The sequence below is a fragment of the Lepeophtheirus salmonis genome, chromosome 3 (assembly GCF_016086655.4).
Source record: "Lepeophtheirus salmonis chromosome 3, UVic_Lsal_1.4, whole genome shotgun sequence".
NCBI classification, from domain to species: Eukaryota; Metazoa; Arthropoda; class Copepoda; order Siphonostomatoida; family Caligidae; genus Lepeophtheirus; species Lepeophtheirus salmonis.
Window position 1 is genome coordinate 28,734,039 of NC_052133.2, and position 14,669 is coordinate 28,748,707.

Consider the following 14,669-nt stretch of genomic DNA (forward strand, 5'->3'; position numbering starts at 1 on the left):
GACAATGAAAGCAGGGATTGGAGATAATTACTATTGAAATCTCGTTCAGAGAACATCCGCCATGTTCTATGGATATAAAAAAGTTTTTCAACACGGGGCTCCCGTCTGATGTATATCTATCTGCAGAGGTAATCCCTGCATTTATTATATTAAATCTATTTACTTTATTTGAATGCCATAATTCGTCTACAATCAAGTTAACTTCCTGATTTTTTGGTACTATTTTCCAATAAACTATTGATTTTTGTTTAATTGTACTTTATTATATTAAATCAATGTTAATATATAGTTAGTTAGAAGTACATAACTAAAGAGAACTATAAAAGTCATAACTTAACATTTTATAATTAATAATTTTAATCATTCGAAACTCTGGATTGGAATACAAGAAAATAGTATCTTCCCAAATAGAAGGAATTTTGGTTTTGGACTATAAAAAATTATCGCTCTGGCAAAAAAGAAAACAGAGGTTAAAAGCAAAAAAAAAAAAAAAAAAAAAAATAAGCCCACTCCGTGATCATCACCATACGTACCTTGTAATAAATATATACTTCTTCCCTTGTACGGGTATTCTTACTATTATTCAATCCTTTTATATGTACAGGTATATAATATTCAATTGTTAACTCTAATTATTCTGTTATAAAATAAATTATATAACTAATTGAAAATAATATATGTTCGTATTTTATTTTTTAACTAGAGTAGGTTTACCCGGCTTTGCCTGGAACATTAACAAATTAAGATGAATTCTAAACTCTTTTGCTTCATATAAAACCAAAAATAAAAACCTTAAAATTTTAAGAAGAAAAAATATTCAAGTTGAACTGTTGTTCGTTCAATTTTTATGCTACCATCAAACATCCTCTGTCTTATTCTCTCCTTTCTTTTTTTATTCTTGAACCCATATAATCTCCTTTCAAAAACAGTGTACAAAGTTAACTACAAACATACAGCGATAACAACCATTAGAATTTTGCGATCTTTATTTTTTGTTTTATAAAATTAAATAAAAAATTATTTTTTCAGAAAAATGCAATTCGAAGCCTCCATAGCCTTGAAGTAAAAAAAAAAATACCAGAACCATTTTTTGTGCCCTAAAAACCTACAAAAATCTTTTAGGAAAATTGGTTTGGCCGTGGTTCTCGGACAGATATTCGCATTCAATATATTGATTTTAATACTTTTGGCTAGATATATGCAATGCTCTTAATATATATCTTATTTGGCTTCATGAACCATTGACATTTTATGAAATATTCCAAGGACAAACTGCCTTAAGGACTGGCCCCAAGGAATACTGAATAACTATGAGTGTGTTTTCTCTTGATAAACAGTAAGTACAAACTAAAGATTTCCCGGGGAGTTATTTTCTATATTAGGAAACCAAATTTATGCTATTAAAGCAAAGTTTTTCTATCTATCGATGCATAACAACTCCTAGCAAAATTGTTGCTATCGCTCGTTATCTAAAATTAGTTAAATTGAGTTTATATTAAGAAAAAATTAAATGCGAGATTTCCGAGGGAATTTTTTTTTTGTGAACCCAATTACTAAATTACGGGTTCAGGATTATACAAATATTTTATTAATTTATTAATGTTTATCTAGAGGTTTTTGCCTTGATTATTTCATAATAATAAAGCTCATTAATATTAGTTAAAAAAGACGTAAATAATGGATACCAAAATTCAAAAATAATTACCATTTATTAATGTTTGCATAGATATATCTATATTGGGCTACAGAGAACTTTCATGTTCCGTCAGCATTTTTGATGTTCACCATTTTGGAGGTGCAAATAATCAAATTTCTCAAAACTACGAAGCCAGTTTGTTGGGATTAAAGAAATTGTAAATTGCAGTCCTGTACTTGAATTTCAAAATAGGGGCAAAAGATAAATTAACTGTGGAAGGATGTAGTTCAGTGAACAACTCCTTAGAGAGAAGTTATTTTTTTTAACTCAATGTGTGAGTGTTCGACCCACGGTTGCTCTAAGAGAAGGAAATATAATTATTACATGTATACTGACTTGGATTGACTAGATCCGATATATTTGAATTAGAGTTTTAAAATTTCTAGTTATATCTAATGAATGCAACTCTATTTGACCAATAGGTATATATATATATAAAGATTTACACCTTTACACATATCACACATACACTATTTCTTTTACGCCAAGTAGTTTTATTTTATATCAGACCCACTTATGTATTAAAAGTATGTAATTTCATAATTATCGGGCAGGCTATAGGGAAGGACTTTAACCCTAACCCTGCACTTGATTATAAAAAATACGGGCCCTACAAAAAGTAGATTTTTCATAAAATTTATACATATATAAATTAGATATGTTTTTTCTAAGATAAATTAAAAAGCCAACAAGTGCAGACGGAATATTTTTTTAATGAAATAAAAAAAATAAAACAGGTTAAAAAATCTATTCAAAATTTTTCTCCTAAAAATAATTCAATTCAGATGTAAAAAAAGGCCCTTGCTCACGGTACAACCAACACGAATCATAATACATTATTATTTACATTGTATATATTTTTGATACTGAAACTGTAGTACGCGATATCCCTCTAGTGCTACGTGGAAGATCATCCAAAATAGATCAAGCCTCTATTATTATGTGTATATTCAGTTATAATGATGGTCATACTTGGAAAAAATTGATATTTTCTCAAGTGATTTACCACACACACACAAAAAAAATTGAGAGCCAATAGTAAAAATAACAAATTAATAATTGTATCAGTAAGAATTAGAGATTTGTCTCTAAATATACTACCTATCGGTCCAAATTTAGAATAACTCTACAAATCTAACCATTACAAAGTGATTTTTTGTAGGTAACTATTAATCTGATTTATTTCAAATGTCACTGTTTTGTATTTTGTATAACGATGTTGTTTTTTAATTAAAAAATTAAAAAAAGTTGCTCACAATATTGCAATGTTTTTGGCATATTATGTTTCTATTAATTCGATTATTGTTCAAAATTAACTAATGTAAAACGTCATAGAAGGTGACCCTGCTATATTTTGTGACTTTAATGATTATCTTACCATCGTTGCAGTCCACAAACAATCCTGCAATGACTTGACGTTTGTCCCCTTGCTGCTTCATGTTGAAAATGAACAGATGAAGTATAAAATTTAGAAGTTGTTGTTTTGAGACAGTACTTTCAGGTAAAGTTAGAGCTTAGCAAGATAAACGAACTCGATTAAAAAAAAAACAATTAGAAATATATCCCGATACTTCAGCCCAGCCCTGTAATATCTCAATAATAGAAAAAATACACTTATTTATGACTTATAAAGTAAGTAAATTAACGGTCCGTATATCAGAAAATTCCTTAATTTAATTATTTTCTAACATAGGCTTCCTTTACGTAACATTCAATAAAAAGATTAATATATATTGTTGAAGATTAATTTGAGATTCGGTTATTACCAATTCATTCTAAGGTGGAACTATTCTGCATTGACTCATAATAATGCCCTACAATGTACCCATAACAAACTTAAAAATGAATATGTAATCCTATCTTCAGTTTTTAATGTATTAAACATAAACTAATTTAATGTAAAGTTAAGACTATCTTGATTTTTTTTTTCTTAAAATATAAAATACATGACTTCGATTTCACAATATTTATTATTTAATAATTTATAGTGATGTACCGCAAGCTGAATGTTGCTTCATGAGTATTTTCGAGTTTCTAATAAAAACCTTGAGTTATTACAAGCTTTACTCGTTACTCAATTTTTTTACTTGCTAAAATAACTCTTGAGTCAAAACAACTATATTTTTAAAGAATTATTGAAAGTTGTCATTTAGAAATTGTTTTAGTAATTTATCTTCAATTGATTAATCTAAAAATGTGTTGAACTTATTTGAATCGTGGTTGTAAGTATAATTCAGGAGTTTATATAGTCAACTCATTAATATTACACAAAAGTCTGGTGATAACTTATAACTAATATGTTTTCAGTGGGCCTGATGCTTATTAATATAAGTGCATATTAATGATTATATGTAGAAAAATAAAGTTTTGAGACACTAAGTAATTCCAAGCAATGTCGAGTACTCCCGCTAGACTTTAAAAAATCAAAGAAAGGCTACTTTTAAAATATACTGTGATTACGAGGACACATTGTAGAAAAGTCAACAACATATTTCTGCGTGAGGGGAAAACCTAAATTATATTTCTCACAGAGAAAGGAAATCAGTCTAGAAAGATTTACATGCTATAATGGGCTCGAAAAATCAGAACAAAGAATCCCAAATGTTTACAAGTTTCGAGGTTTTGACAGATTATGAAGTTTTGTCGAGTTCTAAGTAACACAAGGCCCAATAACCGAGTTTTTATATCTTTTTATTATTTAATTCATAAAAATCGACTAACAAATTATGACTTTTGCTCGTGGCACATGACAAATAAAGTATCTACAAATTTCCAGGGATCCTGAAATTTAGAAATTGGTTTCCTCGGATCTTGCTAAAGAGTAATTTCTAGGTTAATGAGAATATGGATAGTATATATAATTCAGCCTGGCCCCAAATAATTTTTCCAGCAGTAGTAATTATTGGCCAATGAATGGTGAGACATAGAAAGTGGCTCCATTAAAAAAATTAGACCTCTAAAAACAAAACTTTGCTAAAGACACTATACTGTATATGTTGTGAACAAAATACAATTTGAAGACTCATTACGCTTTATTTAACTAATAGTAATTCATTTTAACTACCCATAATTAATTGATACTATAACATCATTTTGATCTATTCAAATTACACATTTAGTATATCAGTATTAATTTGAACTTTATAATGTGTCAAATAAGTTTAAATACCATAAATACAAGTATTCTAAATTTTTATTTAAAATTATACACTTCATTTTGTGGCTGCAACTTGTACAATTTGTTATATAGACTTTACGACTTATACACAAAATATTCTAGGTATATGTATGTTTAAGAGCGGTACTCTTGTTGCTAAGAGTATATAAAATGAAATATGAAAACCATAAATGCACTTGTGAAAACTGTATCAGTGTGTTGACCGATTTACCTGGTAATCACAACATGTTTATTTGTCAAAAAGGATATTAACCTGTACATTACTTCATTCCCCCAACATACGATAATAATAATAACAATAAGAACCAAAAATCAGGGTATATAAAGCGCTGGAGAACCAAGGAGGTCATTCAATCCTTCAACATCTCTCAAATATGAAGTACTCTCAAGTAAGTGGTCCAATCCATTAATATTTAATTATAGATCCTGACTTTATACCTTATCTAGGCTCTTATCACTCTGGCCCTCATTGTCTCATGCAGTGCTCACATGCACGAAAAAGACTCCATAGCTATAGAGGCACCTGTGGAAGCACCTAAGGAGACTCTTTTGATGGAAGAAAACAGCATCTCTTCCAATGAAAACAACGCTCCCGAGAATATACACGAAGGCCGTATTATGATTGCTCCATTGATCATTTCTCCTTACTCAATAATTGGTGGAGTTCCATTATCTCTCTATGATCCTGCCGCCCCATCTCCTCAAACTCGTGATATTGGTGCTTCAGGTGGTCTTAATCTTGGACCTTTAGGGTAGGAACCTTTGTTTAACTTCCTTATTGTAAGTGATTATATTGTATATTTATCCATTTTCAGAGCTGGATTTGGAGCTGGTGTACGACCTGGAGGGTTTTACCTTGGTGGAGGCGGTGGATACTCTGGTAACTTCTTTCTTCCCTATAATTATCAACAACATCAGGCTCCTTATCTTTATACCCGTCACTTTAATCAAAACCGTTTCTTCTAATTATTATTTTACTATTTTCAAAGGCATGGCTTGTATTTGCGGCATTATTAATATTTTCACTCTTTGTATTGTTCATAACTAAAAATTAATGCATTTCTTCATATCGTAATTTGAATCTCTGTTCATATTTCAATATACATAAATAAACATATATACAACCCAACAAATAGTTTAATATTTTTACTTTTTGCTATCGAATCTGCTATGAGTCATTTCTAATGATTTTTTTTATTTATGTAAATGTTGTTGCTTTAGGTGTACAACCTTCTAAATCCTTATCTTTCCCCACACTTATAAATACAACTGTATAAAATATGACCTAGAACGCGTGTAAGATTTTTTTCTAGTTGCCGTCTTAACAATCCTCTTTTAAATTCCAAATAATATTTTCATTCTTTTTAGAAAAAAACATCTAATTTAGTGTTGAAAGGCGTCCAGTCTCTATCCTAGGATAAAATTACCTTATAAGTGACTATAAAATGTAATCTCGTTATTAGAACCTTTAAATTAAATAATAAAAAATAATTCTATCAAATAACATACTATTCTAAAAGAAATTAATTAATCCTTCTTAAAAAGTGATTAATCATGAACGCGCATAATTTCCTTTCTTTTGATTTTAAATTATGTCGATTTGTAAAATATATGAAAAAAAAAACCAGTCATCTAATTATGAATTGTTATGCTTCAAGAAGGAATAGAAAAAAATATACATAAGAGGATGGAGTGAGAGTTGGACAAATGAGCACTAATTAATCCCTCCCTTAAAAAATTCTGGAAGATATTATTATGGGGATATTCAACAAAATTAATATATCAGAGTCTTAGTTATCCTTTGTTTTCGGTGAACGCCGTCAAGAAGTCCAATGTTCGATCCACGAGTCTGTCGAGGCCCAAGGGGATCTTAGACCTATTTGAGTGGGCAGCGTATATCGCTAGCTCACTTTTCTGACAATGTAGTATATCTTAAAATAGTCCGATTGTAGAGGATATGTGATCTCAAGTCACTCTGCTATGGACACGGTAACGTTGAAAGACTTTTCAGCACGTCCTTTAACTTTAAAATATTCTATTCGAACTAATTTAATTCATTTATGTATATATATTACTTAAAATAAATGAGTATATTTTATTAAAAGATACATTTTTTTTTAAATTATTCTATTCTTATCTTTCAATCTTTTTATCTTTTCTTGGCCAATTTTGTCCATATAAACTCGTTTAGAGCAGCCAAAGCAAAACTCCTTGTGGGATAAACATTAAAATATGGTGCTATAGATAAAAAAACACTGCAATTTACCACTGCAATAAGAACCGTCGAGACCACTCGCTCGAGATCACTAGCTCCCCCAAAACCATACAAGAGTTCGTGGTTTAATGGCTTCCTACCCAATGTGGACTCCACCCCTGGCGTATCTCTTGTGTTATATACTTGAGGTAGCTACAGTCCTTCAAATTATACGATATGGTTTTCCCCCCATTATATTCCTTGCGGATTCCCCGGTCGTCCTTGAAGTGCAAGTGCCCATGTGTGGAAAAGAACTGCAAAACTATAAAACATTTTTGATTAATTTTTGTACGATTTTTAGTTGTATAAACCTTCTTAGGAGTTTTTTTCCATTTTTTGTCAGTTTGTCGCTATCTTTCTCATGAGCATTCTGCAAATACATGGTGAGACATAGTTTGGCTTTAGCATTTCTTAAATTGAATAGTCTGACAGAGAAAACAGCATTTTCATTCTAGCTTTTACTAGATCATTCATACGTTCGACTATGATTAGACTAGAGCCGTCTCTAGGAATATATATTTTATTACTATAAAAATAAAGCAACACTTTGGTCTCTCTTTCTTTCGGTAGAGCGTTTTTAATACCTTTTCCCTTGTTGTCATTCCGTTCTCGAAAATAACTCTCTGTATAGCCCTTAAGATTTATAAGATCATATAAGTTTACATATACTCAGGAAGTCATGCTTTTTAGATCCAACTTTATTTTTTTCAATTGTTGCTCCCTTTGTTATTTCCCTGGGGTGTGTTAACCCCCAAAACCTGAAATAGCATTGTAATATCTTTTGTTCATCATATTTTTGCTCCATATTGTAAGTGCATTTTAAAGCCATCATTTATTTCCTGTATCCATGATTTTGGCATGAGTTTAATTAGTTTTTGAGTAGTAGGCAGATTTTGGAATTCCTTCTCGAGGTTTCAAAGAATGTTCTTTTTGTGTTCGTATTCATTATCAACCCCATGATGTTTTTGTTTCTTGGGAAAACAGTGAGTAAGAATTCATGTATTATAAAAGGTTGTTTTTTTTAAAGCAAATTAATATAAACTTAATATAGCAACTTTATTCAATTTAAAAGTTTCTTTGGTTTTTTAACCTCAGGGTAAAACTACATTTGAACTTATTATCTTATAAAAATATAAATTTTAACTTTCGGGCATATTTGATACAATATTAAATTATTATTTGGCAATATTGTAGTAGAATCCTTAGGAAATGGTGCTCTTGTACTTTTAAATTTATATAGAAGAAATTTTACCTTTACAGTAAAATTATTTATTTTCTAAGATATCCTTCTGCTTCACCCTTCCAATGATAAAAAATTATGACATATTTCGTCAATCTATGGAAAAAAATATCCTAAAAAGGTGTCAGTTTTAAAATATGGGTTGTTTTAGGTAAAATCAGGGAAATCCATTTTCAAATTCTTCCCACTATATTCTTCTGTACAACAATTGCATACTTAGAAGTTGTTTTTTATCTCAATAGTTTTCATATTTAAAAAATGTCCGTTCCATCCAAACCTATAAATTTTCCTAGCACTTTCATATTTGGTGCAACACATACACCGTTCAAAATTAGAAGAAATACTTAGATCAGCCATTATTTTTATTTGTTTTTTAAGATGAATCCTTAATCCAAATTTTTCACGGTATCCTCTAAATATGTAATGTTTGCTAAGAAGAGGATTGTTTCATGAATAAATCATAGTAATATTGTCAGCAAAAGTTCAACTTTTTTTCCATCTCTCTAACTTTTATACCTTGTATGTATATACTTGGATACATTGATTTCTTCTAATAATAGATTTAAGGCAATAATAAATAGAATGTGACAGATGGGATTTCCTTGACAGCATTCTTTATTCACATTATATTTCTCTCTTTTATAAAAAGTAGTTAGGTGACAGAAACTACTGCCACCATTCTGATAAATTTATCTCCAAGCCCGTGCGCCTTTAACTTCCGATACAATAAATTCTTCAGTTAGGTAAATATGATTTTTAGAAAAGAACATTCCCTACCTAACTTATTAGAAGTTGATATAATATTTTATTATTATTATTTTTTTTTAATACTAACTTTAGAAAATGTAGACTGCTTAGATGATTTACGGATAGATTAGATCTCAATTTCTTAAGGTAGAAACCCATTTTCGAGAAAACCCTTTTTGTTTCAAGACTTATGAGCTTCAAAGAATAGAAAACTTTTCCTGAGTTTTTAAAGGTTTTTGGTCTGTTATTTATTGAATTAAAATATTAAAGTGGGAAGTTGCAAAAGGTTCCACTTTTAATAGTTTAATCTTTTGTAAAGGTAAACTAACTCCTAAATATACTCCTTACGATATCCTTAATATTTATTAATTAGAAAATCAGGCTTTTTTAAATTAAATTTTCGTGCAAGTGACGTTAGACGTTCAATTTATAACCTATTACATATTTTTCTGCTTTGTTCTTGCTTATAAATGAGCTCATTATAGTGAAAATGCATATGACATCACTGGTATGAAAATAATGAAGGTGGAAACTTGCTGTCTCCATGTTTAGACTTGAATTTAAAAGGGCCTGATTTTCTAAGCAATTACGTAATTGTATGGATGAAATAGTGCATATATGGAATATCATATTTTTATAGGCTCGTATTTAAAATGTGAAAAAAATGCTTTCGGTAAAAGTATTTGATAAAAAATATTTTCATCAACGTACTCTTGCACATTTTGTTAGAATATTTAATTAACCAGGTAGCTTGATCTGAAGGATTTATGTGTATATTTTATTCCTCAATCTATAAGAAAAAGCCCCAAATTGTTACTATTTTTACGAATATAGAATATCATTATATCGAAATACATTATACAAGTGAGTAAGAGCTAATTAATATATTAGAGGGACGGGGAAAGGTGTCTTTTTTTTAAAGATCTATTAATTGATGAAATGAAGTTGCAATGGTTAAGTAAGCATTATAGGATTGCAATTGCTCCATCTGACCTAGAAATTATAGAATTCTATATACATTAAGATATTCCCATCTCTAAGAATGACAGAAACACGAACATACGCATATTAAATCCAAGAGAATAATTTTTCCAAAACGAGTTTTTCATTGAACTATGTCGTTCCATAATAATTTTTCTTTAAATGATGTTATATATCAAAAAGTGCTTGAAGGCCTATGATAAATCATTACATCATTTGGAAAAATAAAAAATGTAATTAATGAACATATAAATTGCAATAATATAGCTAGTTGATTATTGGCATTGGGGTTGGTACGGTACGTAGTTGTACAACGGTTCGGTTCGGTACGTTTTACTATGAGTGGGGTACGTATATATACAATCCCATATTAAATATTTTGATATTAAATATTTTGGATTACTTTCTTTTAAATGAATGGATTTAGATAATGAGGAAGATTTTACTCCGTAAGCATCCTTTTATATATGAAATAATTTCTGTATTTATTACAACAACACAAAAAAAGACATAACTTACAAAATGATAAAAAGATACTATAAAATTCAATTTGGTTGTCCTTGTTATGAACAACTTGGTGGAGACGCTTCGTTACTAACTTGCAGCTAGTACGTACAACGTCTACTGCAATTTTTTCCACTGCGTCTATCATCAAAAAGTCCATGCTGAGCTTGGAAACTGCAATTGCCTTTATCTTGACCATATCCTACAATGTAAAATTTTAAACTGAATATTAATAATTCAAACAATGCCTTTGTAAACTTGGTCACTCAATACAGCAACCTTCAGCATCAATCACAGTCTTTATAAGTCGCAGGAAGGCATTACAGGAGTTGATGACAAACTCTACAGACAAGTTGCCCCTCAGATCCACTATGAAAGACTTCATAAAGTCCACAGTTGGGTGTTGAGTTTTGTTGGTTTTTCTCTCCGATGTGCTACATACAGCAAAGTCCAGAGGGTTCAAATCTGGTCAAGAAGAGGCCCTATTTCTTTATAAGTTGCACCTCTCGAGCTTCCTACAGATACAGATATATACAATACTTAAAGCAATATAATATGAAATTACTAAGAGGAATTTCGTTGTATTAAAATATGCTAAATAAGTATTTTAGCTTAAAATTAGATCTCCTAGACAAGGCCCTTACCTAAAAACAATTAAACGTTCCAAGAATCAAATAATTATATAAAACATTCACACACTAAACAATTCAAAACATAATAATGAATCCATTGGCATCCCTCGATGAAATCATTCATTCTTCCAAACAATTATTTTAAAACTAATTATATATTTAATTGAAAAAATACCATATCTTGCTGCAGAGGACACAATTATTCTTCTTAAGTTTTTTCCAAGAATTGGTTCTCCAAATTCAAATTGATTGGCAATTAGAGATTTGACGCTCATAAGAAAAAACATATTGCGCGATTTTCACAGCTTTTTGTCTTTGCTTTGTTGGTAAGCTGAACAAAATTGTTGCCTTTAAGGTATTAACGTTTCCATTTCTACATAAAAGTGAAAAAAATTAAGTAAAAATGAACCAAACGTCACTCGAAAAAAGCATCCAAAATATTGTTAAAAAAAATTCCATACTCTTTACAGGGATCCCATTAATCAATACATTCTGTCGAAATCTGGAATTGAGACGTGATTTTTTATTGCTTTGAAAGCTCCACACAAAGTATTCATACTGTGTTAGTCAAAGGGCTCCGCCAGTTTAATTTTTCTCACGAAATTTTGAGATATCTTCTTTGATACATCAGGACATGAAGTCGAAATCCTCAACTTTAAGTCCGCGGGTCCTGGATGTAGAAGATGTACTGTAGATTTTGTAAAGGGAAACCAATATTTTCCATTATTTAAGAGGATGTTTATGGCAGGGTTCAGGTCATGTAGTATTAATTATACTACTATTTATTGCTTCCATTTCTATGTAAGTCCCTAGGATTTTCTATTCCTTTAAAAAATATATATCTCAGCGGTCCTCGAGGAATTGAGGGGATAAGGCTTGGCTATTTTCTTTAACTCCTTCGGTTCCACTTTGATCTTTTTGACAGAGCCTTTCTTCCTCTACAACATTTTGGACTTGCTGACGGCGTGGACAGTGGTCCTGGAGACGTTTGGAGTGCGCGAATGGAAATTCGTTCATCACGTGCAATTTTCCTTTTCTCGAGTTGTACGTAAACTAGAGAGCTCGTTTTTTTTTTAAATCAATTATTTATGCTATAATATTTCGAAATAAAAAAAAATTTCAGTAACTCACATTTCATTAATTATTGAATTAGTAATTTTTCAGATTTCAATGCACCACTATATGCACTTCGTTTTATAAAACATTTATTTGTTGAAAAATACATATTTATTAAATTATATTGATGTATGAGAATGAAATATCTCATGTGCTCATATTTTTTTTTTTTTTGGCTACACTTTCTATGTAAATTTTTAATTTATTATATTCTTCATGTATCCAACTTTTTTAGGGGTTTATTTTATTAGTTTATGAGTAATTAAAAAAAATTTGAATATATATATTAGATATAAATTACAGGTTTTTAAATATTATGGGGAAAAAATATTCAATATGTTTACAGATCCCTATACGTATTATGTTATATGTATCAATCCACAGTGGGCTAACAAAGATTTTATTCCTAAAATATCCATGTTAATCTTGGGGTATCTAAATCCTCCAGGGAAGTAACAGAAGATTAAAAGCCAATGAATAGGAATGCGAATACGCGCTAAATTGAGGTGAGAGTAAATTTAAAAAAAAGTTTATGTTGGAAAGAGAAAATATGTATTCTCTTATTAATTCATCTTTCTATTTTTAAAATTCACACGTATAAGCAAGCAAGGAGCACTAGAGGTTATAGTAATTTCTATCAGTAGATATGTCGTCTCTCAAAGTTACCATATTTTTCATTACATTCTCATAGGCGTGGTTTTTACACTCACTTCAATTTAGCCAATATTCATATCCCCAGTAATGAACAAATACAAAGTATACAGTTAAAGGTTATTTATATTAAAAAGGAATCATGAGCTTTATTTCATTTTTAACCATACATACTCTATGGAGAGAAATATAAAAATGGTACAACCATTTCTGTTTATCTCTTAATGCTTACAATAGTGAACAAATTTTTGCCTTTGGATTTTGATATTATCTCCCTGATTGTTTTTTTGCCTTGAGAAACATGAAAATATAACACTATTGAAGTTGTTAACAATACAGGAATACATGATGAATTGACGTTCAAAAACCTATACATAAATTACAAAGTTATTATGCATACCGGGCTGTGCAGAATTATTTGCCGATTTTTGTTCAGAACATATCGCGGACAATAATGACATTTGAATGACTTGAGAAACAATTTATACATACATTTTTAGAATAATAAAATAGTTTGTGATCAAATTTAATCAATGTAGCCACCATTTGACTCAATGACACTCGTCAGGCGACGTCTGAAGCTGCCACAGACTTGATGGATGTAATCGGCGTCCATGGAGGCCCAGGCCTTGTTGACAGCAGCTTTTAAGGCATTTATGTTCTTGTGTCGTTTTTTGCAGGCCTTGGTCTCCACGTGCGCCTAGATAGGGAAGTCTAGTGGGTTCAGATCTGGGCTCTGAGGGGGCCAGTAGTCCTTGGCCAAAAGTTCATGTTGTCCTTGAACCACTCCTCAGCTTTCTTGGAAGCGTGGGCGGGTGCTCCATCTTGTTGAAAACCCCAAGGAGAGTTGCCGACTATGGATTTGATCCACGGAAGGACCTTGGACGCCAGAATCTTCACATAATCCTCTGCTGTTAATCTGTAGCCAGTGGGGAACCATACCGGCTTCATGGCCTTCCCGTTGGATCTCCAAACATCTCCAAAGATCACAACACGGTCATTTTGCCTGTTGAAAACAGGATCGACCGTAAAAGTTTTCTCATCTGAAAAATGATGATGCGTCCAGATGAGCTCTTGATATCCTTCAAGATTTTCTTGGCACGCTCAAGTCTGACTTCTCGCTGACGTTCAGTTAGCAGAGGGCGTTCAGTACGCCTCAGGGACTTTCCTCCAGCCCTTTTCAATGCCCTTTAAACAGTTGATGTCGACGTTCCCATCTTTCTGTCCATGTCGGCAATGGACCTGTTGGGAGTCCTCTGGAACACTGCCTTTACTTGCCTTGTTGAGACAGTGGGCTTCCTGCCACCCTAGGGGAATGCTTGAGATCACCCCCAGCCTCCAAGCGCTTGAAAACGTTGTAAATTGTCTTCAACGAGGCCCCAACCTGTTCCTTAATGTTGTTATGAGGCACTCCCGCTCGGAGGAGGGCTGCAATTTCGATCCTCTTTGTTTCCTGATTGGACATAGTATCACGTGTGGTAGTTGTTACGCTCTCACAGGAAGGATTTTTGTTTATTTTAACAGTAAAAATACGAAACAATCAGATTGGTTGCCACAAAACCTCTTAAAAAGTATATTTACATCATCGGTAAATAATTTTGCACGGCCCGGTATATAATCTGCCAAATAATACTTTTTAAGATTGTTTAAAAGTGACACATTTCGATGTG

The 14,669-nt window shown here is 31.1% G+C and overlaps 1 protein-coding gene across 1 annotated transcript; it reads left to right on the forward strand.

The window, feature by feature from the left end:
• The first annotated feature begins 5,109 nt into the window (after positions 1-5,109).
• On the forward strand, positions 5,110-10,618 carry LOC121115471 (uncharacterized). Its single transcript, XM_040709645.2, has 3 exons — positions 5,110-5,263; positions 5,322-5,626; positions 5,690-10,618. The coding sequence occupies exons 1-3, from the start codon at positions 5,249-5,251 to the stop codon at positions 5,838-5,840; spliced, it is 471 nt and encodes a 156-aa protein (XP_040565579.1). The 5' UTR covers positions 5,110-5,248; the 3' UTR covers positions 5,841-10,618.
• Positions 10,619-14,669: the final 4,051 nt, after the last annotated feature.